This window comes from Anastrepha ludens, chromosome X (genome assembly GCF_028408465.1).
Source record: "Anastrepha ludens isolate Willacy chromosome X, idAnaLude1.1, whole genome shotgun sequence".
NCBI lineage: Eukaryota > Metazoa > Arthropoda > Insecta > Diptera > Tephritidae > Anastrepha > Anastrepha ludens.
This window is the reverse complement of record NC_071503.1, coordinates 16192705-16209135: the sequence shown is the minus strand read 5'-3', so window position 1 is coordinate 16209135 and position 16431 is coordinate 16192705. Positions and strand designations below refer to the sequence as shown.

At 38.6% G+C, this 16431-nt stretch overlaps 1 protein-coding gene and 1 long non-coding RNA gene across 3 annotated transcripts in view; both read left to right on the top strand.

Moving 5' to 3' along the window:
• LOC128870431 (phosphatidylinositol 5-phosphate 4-kinase type-2 alpha) overlaps nt 1-16431 on the top strand; it is a 178736-nt gene that overhangs the window by 123921 nt on the left and 38384 nt on the right. Inside the window, exon 9 of one of the 2 annotated variants that reach the window (XM_054113057.1) lies at nt 146-217. The exons of the other annotated variant lie outside the window; for it this stretch is intronic. Within the exon in view, the coding sequence (XP_053969032.1) occupies nt 146-202 (57 nt within the window). The 3' untranslated portion in view covers nt 203-217. Of the gene's footprint in view, nt 1-145; nt 218-16431 lie in introns of those variants that run through there. 2 annotated transcript variants of the gene reach the window in all.
• LOC128870432 (uncharacterized) lies at nt 523-1973 on the top strand. Its single transcript, XR_008455374.1, has 5 exons — nt 523-908; nt 963-1042; nt 1099-1184; nt 1241-1326; nt 1383-1973. It is a non-coding gene; the product is annotated as an uncharacterized LOC128870432 (long non-coding RNA).

Sequence of the window (16431 nt, the reverse complement as noted above, 5' to 3'; positions counted from 1 at the left end):
CCTGATTTCTGTCGTAGCTGCAGAAATGAGGAGGAGTTGGAAACAATTCAACACCTTTTTTGCACATGCCCAGCTCTAGCCAGAAGCAGGAACCGATTTTTAAAATCCTACTTCTTAACGAATATAGATAATCTATACATTTTAGGTATCAACAACCTTTGTCAAAAGCTCAGGATGGTTTAATATGGAGAGGGAAATGTAGCTCAGCCCCCGATGTTCACAACGGACTCATTTCGTGGTCTAAGTTGCATCGTTGTCTCTATGTGCGATGCGGCTGCCAAACTTAACCTAACCTAACCTAAGTTTAATTTTACTTTGAGTAATTTATTCAGCATTCATCTGTTTTTATAGTCTGTTAGAAATGCTGTATTTTTTAGGCTATTAATTAATTAAATAAATAAATAAATGCTAAAACAATTATCTTTTGCATATGCATATATACGTATGCAAATTTCGAAACAATTCTGGTTCACTGATAGTAGTTAACAATTAAATTCATTTACGTATGGGTTCTCCAAAAACATACCTACAATATATACATAGCTGCAAAGTTAGAAAATTACTCCGAAACTATGGTGCGGCTTATTTGGGGATTACTGTAAATATGATACATTCAGCCTTCGGATGAAGCCTACAGTGTCAAATATTTAATATTGAAGCATGATTCAATTATAGAAGGTTAGGTAAGTAAACAGCTTTCTCGCTCCCTCTTGACATATCGGCTCCCTTATTTGAAAACGTGTTGCTTCTTTACAAAAAAAAGTACCTATTTCACAAAAAAATTTTTGAATTGTAGTAAAAACTAAACTTTTGGTGCAAATTATTTGGTCGGCAACACTGTTTCCATTTTTGACACGTTGCTTTATTCATATTCGTTAAAAACCGTTTATTTCATTGGAAAAATTCAAGTAAGTAAATTCGTAAATCGTAAATAAATTGTTTTTAAAAGCTTTTATTTGCAGGTGTTCATATATGTGCAAGTGCAGTATGTATTTCAAAATAATCATTATAGAATTCCAGCATCGTTTTCCTGTAAATATACGTAAGTTATAACATTGTATTTGCAAGTTATCTATTTCTAATCCTTCTGATTTGCAGATTTTTGATTTCTGAGCAAATTCAGCATTCATGCACCTGCACCCCAGTGTCTAATATTCGTACGCGTTTCGTATCGTTAAATACTCGTAAGTTATAATATGGTATTTGTAAATTATCTATTTCTAATCCTTCTGATTTGCAGATTTTTGATTTCTGAGCAAATTCAGCATTCCTGCACCTGCAGCCCCGTGTCTAATATTCGTACGCGTTTTGTATCGTTAAATACTCGTAAGTAATAATACTGTATTAGTAAATTATCTATTTCTAAGATTTTTGATTTGCAGATTTTTGATTTCTGAGCAAATTCAGCATTCCTGCACCTGCAGCCCCGTGTCTAATATTCGTACGCGTTTTGTATCGTTAAATACTCGTAAGTTATAATATTGTATTTGCAAGTTATCTATTTCTAATATTTTTTGGAGAACAATTATAAAGGGTTTTCCAATAGGAGGTGTTATTTTTATATTCAAAGAAAAATGCTATTTTTAATGTAAATGATCGGATGTTTATTTCAGTTTAAAGAGGAAAACCCTTTAGTATATGTATTTTTTTGTTAATAATTCGCGCAAGAACACATTCAATTAAAAATATTTAAATAAGATTATGAATTAATTAATTAATTAATAGGACTATGAATAAGTTCGTGCGGTTTTACAACAGATGGCGTAACTTGATTATTATTCCATCGATCCACATTTCCAAACATTCATTGGAGAGCTACTGTCGTAAGGCACAAACGTCAGTATAAGTTTTTTATTTGAAGCGTAAACAACAATATTTTTACCACACTTGAAAATGTCGAATTTCGTGCCAAATAATGTGTTTTTGCGGGGAATTCTTCTTCATTATTTTAATATGAAGAAAAAAGCAGCCGAAAGTCATCGTATCTTGGTGGAAGTTTATGGTGAGCATGCTCTATCTGAGCGAACGTGCCAGAAGTGGTTTGCACGCTTTAAAAGTGGTGATTTTGGCTTGGAAGACGAAGAACGCGAGGGTGCGCCGCCAAAGTTCATGGATACCGAATTGGAGGAATTGCTCGATCAAGATCCGGCTCAAACGCAAGAAGAGGTTGCAAAAACTTTGGGAGTTGATCAATCAACCATTTCCAAACGTTTAAAAGCCATGGGAATGATCCGAAAGGTAGGCCATTGGGTGCCGTATGAATTGAAGCCAAGAGACGTTGAACGCCGTTTTATGGCATGCGAACAACTGCTTCAACGGCACAAAAGAAAGGGTTTTTTGCATCGAATTGTGACTGGCGATGAAAAGTGGGTCCATTACGACAATCCAAAACGTCGGGCAACGTATGGATACCCTGGCCATGCTTCAACATCGACGTCGGCGCAGAATATTCATGGCCTGAAGGTTATGCTGTGTATCTGGTGGGACCAGCTGGGTGTTGTGTATTATGAGCTACTGAAACCGAATGAAACGATTACGGGGGATGTCTACCGACGACAATTGATGCGTTTGAGCTGAGCACTGCGAGAAAAACGGCCGCAATACGCCGATAGACACGACAAAGTTATTTTGCAACATGACAATGCTCGGCCACATGTTGCACAAGTGGTCAAAACATACTTAGAAACGCTCAAATGGGATGTCCTACCCCACCCGCCGTATAGTCCAGACCTTGCGCCATCCGATTACTATCTCTTCCGATCGATGCAACATGGCCTGGCTGACCAGCACTTCCGTAATTACGATGAAGTCAAAAAATGGATCGATTCGTGGATTGCGGCAAAACCGACCGAATTTTTCACAAAGGGAATCCGTGAATTGCCAGAAAGATGGGAAAAAGTAGTAGTAAGCGATGGACAATATTTTGAATATTAAATTTGTAACCATTTTACGTCAATAAAGTTTCAAATTTCGAAAAAAACCGCACGAACTTATTCATAGTCCATTAATATTAATATTTAAATAAGATTATGCATTAATTAATTAATTAATATTAATATTTAAATAAGATTATGCATAAATTAATTAATTAATATTAATATTTAAATAAGATTATGCATTAAGATTTTGTAGTCAGTATAGAAAGACTAATAGTCTAAGAGCTGGCTACATAGATAGTGCCCGCATCAGGTACATGGCTAATTTATATTGAAAATAATAGTATTAGTGTAGACGAATATAAAAATGAATGTCTGCCATTGCAAAACTGGGGCGCAAAGGGGGGATACGCAGTGAAAGGGGTGAATTTTGGGTGGGAAAAAATTCATAAGGTACAGGGATTCTATGTACGGGAAAAGTTTGGTTATATATTTGAGAAAGTGTAAAAAAAATTGACAGACATTTTGCGAGGGGCTAACTCGCCGGCAGACAGCGCTGAAGATTGCAAAAATTAATTAAAAAAAATTCATAAGGTACATGAATTCCAATTATTGTATTTTAAAGTTTAAACATTCCAAAAGCCATTTACAAAATGGCAGACAAAAAAGTGAGGGCTAAGGCCGCGGCAGACGACGTTAAAAAGTGCAACATTTTTAGTCACATTCTTGATATTTAAGTGCAGAAGAATTATTATCGATATTTATGAAATATATCAATGAAATTCATTATTTTATAACTTTTATTTTTAAGGAATTTTATAAACAATTTGTTTTTTTTTCAACGTTAATATTATGGTTGTTTATAAGTATATCAATTTATTTTAAACGATTAATTAATATTAGTCAGTATTTGGTTTCTTCACTTGTGAAAAGTGAAGGTAAATGCTCACAAAATTTTGAAAGGGAAAGTAGCCACTTTACAAACTCTATCTCAGCGCGGCAAAGATGGGCTAAAAGCCATGGCATCCGATCAACTATTGTATCACATACACTCGATGTAACAGGCTTCAAAAGAAGTCAAGATATCACCGGAGACTTAGAAAAACACCAAATTATACTCAGTTGCAAAATTTTATAACTATATTAAAACAAAATATGAATCCTTTCAACACCGAAAATACTCAGAGCAGCGAAGACACTCAGAGCAGCGAAGATACTCGGAGCAGCGAAGATACTCAGAGCAATGAATTGTTTAATATTGCAACTGGACGAGCAGCATCGAATGAAGTGAGCCACTTTTTATTAAATTTGGAAAGAACTGGCCGTGGTTTAAGAGAAAAGTTTATTTCTGAATGTGCTGCGTCTGATGATCGTTTCGAATTAACTATTAAACAAAATAAAATACTGAATTTCGCTACATCAACCCAGAAAAGATTTGTCTCGATAAATAATAAAGTTCAAGAAGTACGACTACAGCGTGACTTGTTCGGCCGAAAGTTAGCTTTTTCAATGAATGACAATGCTAATGTTGAAAAAATATTGACTTATCCTCTAACACCCGTTCCAATGTGTATGTGTCGCTTGGATGGATCGATTTATAAAACAGATAAATCTGTTTTGTTGAAGTCGTTGGAAAAAGATGTTCAAAGTACAGCCCCAAGCTACACTGACATTTGTTTAATAGACGGATTCTTTCTCATACATTGTATCAAGGAAGTATCTCCAAAAAAATACTTCAAATGGTGACTAACAATGCAACCCGTGAAATTCATGTAATTTTTGATAGATATTGGTCACCATCTATCAAAGATTACGAAAGATCTCAGCGAAGCGGTTCCTCTAGTAATCGTATGTACGTGATTTCTGGACCTGAACAATCAAGACCATCAGACTTTAATAAAGAACTCCGAAATAGCTTTTCAAAGAGACACTCGTGAAATTTTTAATCGTCAACTGGCAAAATCAGTAATTAATTCCATTCTTTCAAAATAAAAAAAGTGCTACTCAATTTTGATAATTGTTATCAATATGAAGCTGTGAATGAAAGCATATTATTTTCAAAAAATGATAAGTTTACTCTCGATTTGCATGAAGAGGCGGATTCAAAAATAGTATATCATGCGTGCAATATCGAGTCAACAGCGAACATTCTAATAAAATGCTCAGATACGGATATTTTAATTATTATGTTGGCTAATAGGATTCACGTACAACACCATAGCAAAGTTTATATTCGAACAGGGGTTTGGAATAAGCAACGAATAATTGACGTATCGACGTTTCATGAAAAGTTAGGCGAGATAATGTGTCAATCTCTGCCAGGATTTCATGCTTTAACTGGCTGCGATTTTAATCCCGCATTATTTCGCAAGGGAAAGCAACGTCCTTTACAGATTTTAAAGAAAAATGAAGACTTACAAAAAGCATTCGGTCAAATTGGACATGAAGACTGTGATGAAACCGCTGTTTTCCCGATTCTTGAAAAGTTTATCTGTAATTTGTACAACTTTCCGTTGTTGAGCTCCGTAAATGATGCACGATTCGCCTTATTTTTAAAAACCTATAAGGCCAACGATTTGGAATTTTGACTCATCCACTTTGCCTCCTAGCCAGGCTGAATTAACGCAGCATTTATTGAGGATCAAATATATTGCTACAATATGGAAAAATGTTCATAAGAAAATTCCATCATATTTACGACCAGAAACTTGCGGATGGATATTAGTAGAGGGAAAGTATACATTTAAATGGTTCGACGGACCACAGCTGCCTAGTACAATACAAGATATTATTGATCCTGGAACAAACTAAGGTAATATATTTATCCACAGAACATATAACTATTCCATTCTATTAAATGTCTAAAAATAATTTTGCTTTGTGCTTTGTTACAGGCGATGAGATATCACGTCCGAATGAGATTCCGATTGCGAATGTGACTAAAAATGTTGATGTGTAGCGCACTTTTTAACGTCGTCTGCCGCGGCCTTAGCCCTCACTTTTTTGTCTGCCATTTTGTAAATGGCTTTTGGAATGTTTAAACTTTAAAATACAATAATTGGAATTCATGTACCTTATGAATTTTTTTAAATTAATTTTTGCAATCTTCAGCGCTGTCTGCCGGCGAGTTAGCCCCTCGCAAAATGTCTGTCAATTTTTTTTACACTTTCTCAAATATATAACCAAACTTTTCCCGTACATAGAATCCCTGTACCTTATGAATTTTTTCCCACCCAAAATTCACCCCTTTCACTGCGTATCCCCCCTTTGCGCCCCAGTTTTGCAATGGCAGACATTCATTTTTATATTCGTATACACTAATACTATTATTTTCAATATAAATTAGCCATGTACCTGATGCGGGCACTATCTATGTAGCCAGCTCTCCGTCTATAATAAAACATGAAATGAAATAGAAAACTCATTATAAGTATTTTTTCTTACATCATTTAATTCAAAATATGAATTGCAACAATTTTAACTTTTGGTTGAAATATTTAAATAAGGTTATGCCAAAAGCAAGTTGTGCCTTGTGTCATAAAACATGGACTCAAGAAGCAATCAAGATGTTCCACGTTCCAACGAACGTAATAAAAAGAAAAATGTGGTCGAAATCGTACGGCGTCGATTTAAACCCATATTCGAAAATTTGCTCTTTGCATTTTTCACCTATGGACTATACATCTGGTTCAGATGCAAAAAGGGTTAGGTTATCAGGAGATGCGTTACCGATAGCAGTGGAAACCCTATCTGAATGGGATGAAACTCAAGTGACTGCTTCCAAATTTGTCGATGCCTCGACCCAAACCGAGTAAATATCAATTATATAATAAAAAGCTCTTGAAGCTAATCTTTTGCTTTAGGTCTTATGAAGATTGTCGTGTGGCAGATCTTCAAATGCAAATTGAAGAATTGCGAACGCGAATCAAAGAGTTCGAAAAACTTAAAGCGAACTTATCATTAATTTTTACGGAGGGACAAATCAGAAAAATTGTAGATCCGCAAAAGAACGTCCACTGGTCATGGCAAGACATTTCCTCCGCGATTGCTCTTCACGCAGCTGGGCCAAGGGCCTATGTCCACTTGTGTAAAAATGGTTTTCCGTACCCTTGCGAATCCACGATTCGAAAATGGTTGCAAAAGTTGAATATTGATGATGGAGTACTGAATTTCTCCTTGAATGTCATGCGAGCCGCGAGTGGCATACCCGTCGCAGATAAACTCTGCATAATGTGCTTCGACGAAATGAAAGTGCAATCCGTATATGAATACGACCAGTCAAGCGACACTATTCGCAAACCGTGCAACTACGTGCAATTAGCCATTGTACGTGGACTTAAGTCTTCATGGAAGCAGCCGGTTTTCTGTGCGTACGACTGCAAAATGACAAAGGCAATTTTGGAGAACCTCATCATGAAAATTCAAGAGTCTGGGTTTACAGTGGTCGGTATTGTGTCGGATATGGGAGCAGGAAATTAGTCCTTGTGGAAGGAGTTGAAAGTGTCGAGTGGTATGTGAACTTGTTTTGAAAATTTTCCGTTTCGTTTTGTAACCATATATAATATTTTTTCTTAGAGCAAACGTGGTTTTCAAATCCAGCAGTGGATGGAAAAATATTTGTGTTTGCGGACGTTCCGCACTTACTTAAACTGCTTAGAAATCACTTCCTCGACACTGGATATATGTATAAAGGCAAACTGCTGACTTCAAGAACCATTGCTCAGTTGCTCACCTTAACGTCGGTGTCAGACGCTTCCATAGCTCACAAACTTAGTGAGGAACATCTCACAGTTCATCATGCTGGGCGTCAAAAGGTGAAATTGGCTGCCCAATTGTTCTCACACAGCACTGCAAGCGCAATACGACGGGTTTATTCGCTAGGTCATGAGATATATAACGCTGCAGAAACAGCGGAGTTCGTGGAAATTGTCAACGACTGGTTCGATATTTTTAATTCGAAGTTTACAACAATCCAATCAGTGCCAACGAAAAGCCGTTTGGGATGGATTTGTTAAATCAAAACGAATTCATCGACAAAGTTGACGTATGTGTGAGAAATACAAGGGCCTTTGGACGCCAATCACTTTTACCCTTTCAAAAGGGAATCCTGATGAACAATAATTCGCTCAAAGGTTTACATCGCTATGTTAAGGAAAGGTATGGCATGGAGTACATCTTGACATACCGATTAAATCAAGATATTATTGAGCACTTTTTTGGAGCGATGCGAGCGAAAGGGGGTATGTTCGACAACCCAAGTCCACTTCAATTTAAATATAGATTGCGGAAATATTTGCTAGGTAATATTTAAGCATATTATATAGTAAATGTTTGACATAAATGTATTTATCAACATGATTTAATTATAGCTCGTAATACGGAAAGCTTTGCTTCCCGTGGAAACGTAGAAAGGATGCAACCGAGTGGCTTCGCCTCAATGACGTTTCAACGGAACGCTTAAAGACTTTCCTTACTGATGATGAGGTGGTTTCTGAGGAATTTTTGTTTTCCACTGAGCTGGCATTTCCTAATGAAGTAGGACAAGAAGAAAATTTTAATGGCTTGCACGAAGACGCCTTAGAATATATAGCAGGCTATATCGTACGCAAACTAGGCTTAACGGAATATGTTTCCAATGAGCCCACGTTTACATGGATCGACGAATTATCAAGGGGGGTGCTTTAACAAAGCCAACAACAACATTCCTAAATTTAATAAAACAGATCTAATCTGTATTTCGTAATTTGAATGGCGACCAAATTTCAACGTTTCCAAATTATTTGGAGCAAATTTTAAACCTATCTTCACACATAAGTGCCAGCATGGACATAAAAAAACTTTTTTTCAAAATGCGCATGTACCAACGAATAAAAAAACTTAACAAATCATTAAGAAAATAGGAGCCCAGGTAAATATCAGTGCATAATAAAACATATAAAAGATGCTAAAAGTCAGTATTTATATCAGGAATAAAAGTGTGTGAAAACAGTTATGAAACGTACATTTACGTATAGATGACTTCTGTGTGTCGTTTTCTTTTTAATAAAGCTACACAAAAGCTTATTTTGTTTACTAGCATTGCCATATGTATGTGGTTCTTCAGACAATTTCATGGATGACATTGAGCGTGCTGTGGTGATGGTGACGATCGTTATGTGTCTGGTGCTGGTGCCTCTGAAGTCGACTTGGTTTCCGAACTGGCTGGCTCCGCCGATACCGTACCGGGTCTAGAACAGTACGCTGTACGTAGATCTGCGATCAAATCTTCGCACTTTCCGTCTACAAGGGACATAAGTCGTAGTTGTATATGTATTTGAAGTTAACAATTTTTAAGACTTCTGGTTTACAGGTTTTCGGTTTCTGCGCAAGTTCAACGTCCCTATATCTGCTCGAATCAGAGCAGCGTTGCAACACCCATACGAGCCACTTTCCGCAATTTTTCTCATTGCATTTGATTTACGTAAATTTATGAATTATATTAGCAATATATGAAATATTTGTTTTAGACCATATGAATACATTTTCCCAACACTTACTAATATTAGGGTCAAGTGTATTAAGGTAAACGAACTTTAAACTATAAACTGCTAAACTTGTAATAAAAAATATACTAATGTTTATTTCAAAACTACGAACTAACTTAAAACACATACTTCAGGAACAAACCATGGTTCTGCGTGCTCTTGTGTTGGTAGATAAACATAGAAAATATTCTAAATAAATATTACATTTGTTTAAAGAAAAAACTATAATTTTTCTGTCGTTTTGTTTTAATGTAGATTAAATAACCAATATACTTGTTTTTCTCTTATTACAGGACTAATTAGTTACTTTACGTACTTTTTTACTACCTTTGGGCAAGAAGGGGAAAACATTTTTCCCTTTTTCCCATCCTTGGTAAATGCAGCCCTAAAATAAGGGAGTGTCTAAGCGCCCTTGTCACTACTTATCTAACCTTCTACAATATAATTGAATCATGATATTGAAGCTTCTGTGAGCTGTGCAGCGCTGTTCTTAACAACAGGGACCAAAGTCACAAATTGTTAAAGAAATATTTTTCTGTCAATATGCATTTTTAATTTCTAAATTTTATGACATACTTTTCCTATTGAACATTAAAATTCACATATCGAATAATAATGTACTACTTCATAATAAAGACATAAAAAGTGGTCTTAGTAAATTATGAAAAAATTTTGTTGACGATTTATAATTCACATTTTTTGGCACAATGCTGTCCCTATGACTGTGCGCTGGATCCCTTGCGAATCGTGATATTTTTGCTGTGGCAAGTGCACGCAGCCGCATCTATATATATAAAAATTAAGCCGAAAAAAAGTGTGCATTTGTCGCCGGTAATCTCAGCAACGCGTGTAAGGAAAACAATGAAGGTTTCACACATTGTTGGTGTTTCTTTGGCAAAGGTTTCTGTGAAGTTTGGTTGACATCCGATAACGCGTGTGTGTGCGGTGCGTCGGTTAAGTGAGTGTGTTTTTGCTATTTGCCGCACGTATTTTTTGTACCGCACATAGCATTTATTAGAATTTAATACATTTTGGTCGTGTGTGTCTGGGCCGATTATTATGAAATTTGGTATATATATATATTTTTCTACGGTGAAGGTTAGTTAGCCACCAGGTGGGGCTGCCGAAGGCCAAAACGAGGACCCGGGTACCCCTAGGATGTGTTTTTACATTGTGGGTATCAAATCAAAGCTACTGATGAGTGCTTTAATACAGAGTATTTTTTAAATCTCTGAGTGACCAGGGTCTCGAGATATAGCCGAAAAGGTGGACCAAGGTACCCTTGGATGTGTTTGTACAATATGGGTATCAGATGGAAGCTGTTGATGAAAGCTTTTAAGTGAAGTAATTTTTAGTGCCTGTTTCCGGGATAAAGAAAGGAGATGGAGCTGGAGATGCAAGAGGAAAAGGAATAGCTACAGGAAGAGGAAGAGGAAGACCACTTATTATTAAAAATTAAAAAAAAAATTCTAAAATGTTACATATACGCTTATTATATAAACGTTAATCTGAAATCAGTTATAGTGAAAAATTCATTGTATCATTGCCGGCGTGATTGGTGATCGTTTCCTTAATTTTTTGCAGAAAGGTTATGCTAATATGAGATAGGTATTACCTATATCATTCATATATTTATGTATTACCTGTGTACTCACAAATATACGGTTGAAGCAAATAGGTATATGTCAGTTTTTTTACTTCGCCTGGAAAAGTTTATATAAATTTAAGAAGAGTAAATAGAACTTCTTTTATATCAGACTTCACGCAAAAAAGTCATTTGCACCTCAACACATAGCTGGGTTAAAGCGGGGGGGAATAGAACAGTTCTCTTCTCCTTCTCCGCTTTTTCGCACACGTAATTGTATGGGATGAGTGCACGATGGCACATAAAAAGTCACTGGAAGCGCTTGATAGGACATTACGAGATTTACGTAGTAAAAATGAAATGTTTGGTCGTGCCTTAGTGCTGCTGGCAGGTGATTATAGAAAAACACTGCCTGTTATTCCTCGAGCAACTGTAGCAGATGAATTGGCTGCATGTTTGAAATCATCATATTTGTGGAGACATGTTCAAACACTCAAACTAACTACAAATATACGCGTTCTAATGCAAAATGATCAATCAGCTGCTGAGTTTTCACAGCAATCATTGGATATTGGAAATGGCAAAGTTCCTGTCGGTAATTTAACTGGTTTAATAACTTTACAACCAAACTTTGGCTTAGTGAACGAGCCATCATGGCTGGCAAAAATAAAGATGTGAATGAAGTGAATGCGGCTATTTTGGCTAACATACCAAGTCCAGAACAAACATATCGATCCGTTGACACTGTTACAAATCAAGATGATATTGTAAATTATCCCACTGAATTTTTGAATTCTCTTGATTTACCTGGATTACCGCCACACATGCTAAACTTGAAAATATGAGCACCGATTAATATGTTGAGAAACATAAATCAACCACGACTATGTAATGGCACTCGATTAACAGTTAAGAGATTGATGAATAACGTCATTGAAGCAACAATTTTGAATGGAAAATACTCTGGTGAAGACGTTTGAATTCAAACGGCATATCGGATGGTATCATTGGTATTCGCGGTATTAATTTCCTGTTCGCTTTGCATTCGCGATTACTATTAATAAGTCACAAGGCCAAACTTTATCAATTTGTGGTATTGATTTAGAATACCCATGTTTTTCTCATGGCCAACTTTATGTTTCATGCTCAAGAGTTGGTAAGCAATCGGTATTGTTCACTTATTCAACAACGCATGGAAAAACGAAGAATATTGTATACCAAAGAGCATTACAATTAAAAAAGTAATAAAGTAAATCACATCAAACGTTTTTTAATTGCTACTACTATTCAAAACTTCTTTCATTACTATTCATGCGCGAGAATTTTTATAAAAAACACACAGTATTTTTCGGCTTAATTTAATTAATTAATCTAGGTTTTTTTAAAGACGACCAGCGGAACGGGCGGGTTTTCGCTAGTATGTATATAAATTCACATATTTGAATTTGCATATAACATCTCCTTGCGTGCCTGGTAATGAAGCGTTTCCCTATAAAAGATTTTGATTTGGTTGAAGGAGTTTCAACAAAATTGAACAGTTGGTATATAAATATTTTTGAATGATTTGCTGCTTGCCCCTTGAATTTGGCATACTTGTTTTAGAAAAAAGTAAATACATACATATGTATATTATTATTGATCATATCTAGCCCACAGCGGTAACATATTTTGTTTTTAATCACAAACAAGTTCTACTCGACTGCTGCTAAAATTGCATAATTCAGTCTATTGCTGTTAACTTTTGGTAAGAAATGTATGTGTGGTGATTGGTCTTCGTCGGACGAGTATTTCTCAAAATTCCATGCGTTCCTGTCTTTGAGACTTCTCTGTACATTAACGTTCTCTGCTTTGTGTACAAGCAAAGACATCGTTGCCCGCCTCTATATCTCACCGTGATGATTTGACTTTCCCCTTCTTTTCTAATGAGACGCACAACATTCTTGAGTTCCAGTAGTGGCACCAGGGATTGAAATTGCGCCGTTACTTACTAGTTTACATTTTTTACTCTTGATACTACTCCGAACTTGAACAGATGAGTAGTGGAGCAGTGGTTTTACTCCGCTCCAAGCTACGTTTCGTTACTGTCAGTAATTCAGAGTACTAGTCAAAGAAAATTTTCAGTACTCCCTGTACTTGAAGTAGTGCACAAAATTTAGAATTGGCCGGAGCGCTACGTGCGAAATTATTCATGTGTACTCCAGCTAGAAGTTATGTCAGTCTACTACTACTCCCATAGCTCTCCCTAGTTAGGTTAGGTTTGAATGATTGCCCAAGGAATGAACACTCTGGGGCGAAGATAATCGTCCTTTGTGCTACCATTACGAAGGAGGTGAGGTGCATGAGAAAATCTATGGGATGAAAGGAGAGGGCGGGTAGAGGTGGTTGTGGGATGGGTAAGAGGGCGGGTTTAGAGTGTGTGGATTATGAACGATGACTGTGCTGCGTTTGCGTCAACCGTTTTGTGTTGCTGATGAAATTCATGAGATTTTTTATGTCAACGCCACCTATATCAGCAGGCGTAGCAAAGAAGTAAGAGCCAATATGTCTGGATCTTAACCCCGCCAGAGCAGGGCAGCTAAGGAGAAGGTGCTGAGATGATTCCACCTCATCCTCCATACATCCACCGTAAAAAGGTCTCGAGGTAATTCCAAGTCTCACAGCATATCCATGCTCCACTCGTGGCCAAAAGAATTTCGCGACCTTACAAGTTTGGGTACTTGCCCAACACTCGCTGAGTTGGCGCGAAGCCCATTTTTCCAGGAGCAGACCGCAGGTAGTCGGGGGATCCTAGTTCTCTCCCTTCGCGGGGAAATCACCTCACTTGTCCCTTGTCTAGTCAGCTAATCTACCTCACAGTTTCCCGCAGTGTCGCTGTGACCAGAAACCCAGATGAGGCTTATGCCAAAGAATTCGAACGCAGTCGAAAGTGAGGCCAGGCATTTCCTGGCCAGTTTTGAGTGCACCGTCACTGACCTGAGGGCCCTTATTGCCGCTTGGCTGTCGGAGTAAATATTTACTCTCTTGACTGTTAGTACGCATGTGAGCAGCCAATCAGCTGCCTCCTTGATTGCGGCTACCTCTGCCTGGAACACACTGCAGTGGTACCGGACCTTCCATTAATGGAATTTGAGTGGAGAAAGTTCCGGTTGGACTAAACGAGGGAATACATTGATCCATTGACAGGGGGATGAACTCGAAGCTCCTAAGTATACCTGAGTGCCCATAAGTGAACTTGAGCCTGTAGCCCGAACCCCTCAGTCTGTTTGCGGTACGTGCAGCGGCAATTCTGCCTGTGATGTCTACGGGTACCACATATAACATTGCGTTGAGCGCTAGAGTAGGAGTCGTTCGAAGCGCCCCACTGATTCCAATGAGTGCCGACCTCGGAACTCTCTCCAGCTTCTTCACCAATGTCGTCCTCTAGTGAGTTCCACCAGACCATGACTCCATATAACAAGATAGGCTTTACAATAGTATTATATAGACAAAAAAAAACAACTCTAGGCGAAAGGCCCATTTTTTGCCCTTGCACCCATACAAGGCGATTGCTGCCTTCCTCACTCTTTCCTCAATATTAAGGCTTCCATGTAAGCTTGCTGTCAAGAATAATACCTAGGTACCTCACCTTGCAAGGAAGCAAGCAGAAAGCAAGGAGGAAAGTTGAGCTCTGGGTATCTTATATTTCCTCGTAAACAGGACGAGCTCCGTCTTAAGAGGATTCACCGGCAGGCCGCAATCCGTTGCCCATCTAACAACTACGTTCAGATATCCCTGCATAAAATTGTACGCAGTACCCACAATTTTTCCTCTTACAATTAGTGCCACGTCATCCGTGTAGGCAACTACCAATTACCCTGCAGCCCCCTCTCACCAGCTCTTCCAGCAAGTCCTTCACAACAACAACCCTGAGGAATGAGTAGAGAACTCCACCTTGCGGAGTACCCCTCCTCACCTGCCGGCGGATGGAGATGCCGCCCCACTCTGCCGCGACTATTATGTCGCTAAGCATTTTGTAGATAGATCTTATGAGGTCGGTTCCGACCCCCAGTTTACCCAGAGACCAACGAACTGCCTGCGGGAGGACGTTATTAAAAGCACCCTCAATGTCGAGGAAGGCGCTCACCGCAAACTTCTTCTGAAAAAGAGACTCCTCAATCTCTTTCACAATTGCACCGATATACCCTTGCAATGTTGGGTATGCGACAACCGACCCCGAGGAATTTCGCTTCTTATGTGCAGGTCAATCAGTCTCTCAAGGGGTTTCAGCAAGAAAGATGAGAGACTGATCGGCCTGAAATCCTTAGGGGAGACATGCGAGCTCTTTTCTGCCTTGGGTATAAAGACAACTTTCAGGGCCCTCCATGGTCTTGGTATATAGCCTTTGGCAATGCAGCTCGTTTAAAATATAATTAAAAATTGACTCGCCTCTTGCATTGAAGTTTGAACTTCCCTAGCAGTTGTGATAGGAGTTCGCGTCAGTGCCTATAATAACGCCGATTTTCCTGCGTTTTGCTGCAGCCAGGGTTTCCCTTAGTAGGACCGGATGTGGTACCACCTCGTCGGCATGCGCCATGTAGACGGACATTAGCCATAACTTTCCAACAGGGCCCTCCAGGCTCACTGTCACAATGTCTCCATTGCTGAAATTAGGCAAAATAAATGCGTTAAGTTCCTTCCTGATGAGCATACAGGATCTTAGTTTACCTGTCCTACTATTCGCCACCAGTTGTAGATTTTCGTCCTGAGCCCAAAAGAGCCGTTGCTACTCAGCCACGGCTCTTGGATCAGGACTATGTCAGCTCTACTTTCCTCAAGGTGGATTAATAGGTTGGCGGACGCCGCCTTAGAGTGCTGAAGATTTATCACTACCCTCATAAAAACTGCGGAGATGGCGAACGCTGCTCACTTCCATTCCTTCCTCGAGATAGCGCCGTCTTCCCTACCTGCCCCTACCCTGTCCATCTCTCTGAGCAACTGACTCATGATCTAACTGAGAGTCATTTTGACCACTATAGCGATCCAGGATCTTTGTAGCCATACGAAGATCAGAGAAGGACCGTGTACTCAGCGCTGTCTGCCGTTTAAGCCTAGTGGGGGGGGGTCCTCGAAGAGATACCCTCGAAGTCTCCGGAAAACTAGGGGAAAGCCCTTTGCTGATGCTGGCTCCCCGTCCAGCCCCACTAATCTAGGAATCGCAGACGGTTCCGTCTGTGATCCGCTACCTATTAAAGACGGTTTCCCACCTCTAACCCCCGCATTCATGCACCGTTCAGATTTCCAAAGAAGGAAGGCCGATGATGCCGCAGATCATTTAGCGCTACCCAGGGTGCACCACGCGGAGGCGATCTGCTTTACACCTCAGCTGCTACCTGAGAAGTGTTCGTTTTTGTTATGTTAGGTGCATATTGTAAGCGATTTTGCGGTGTTACACTCAAAATATAACCGA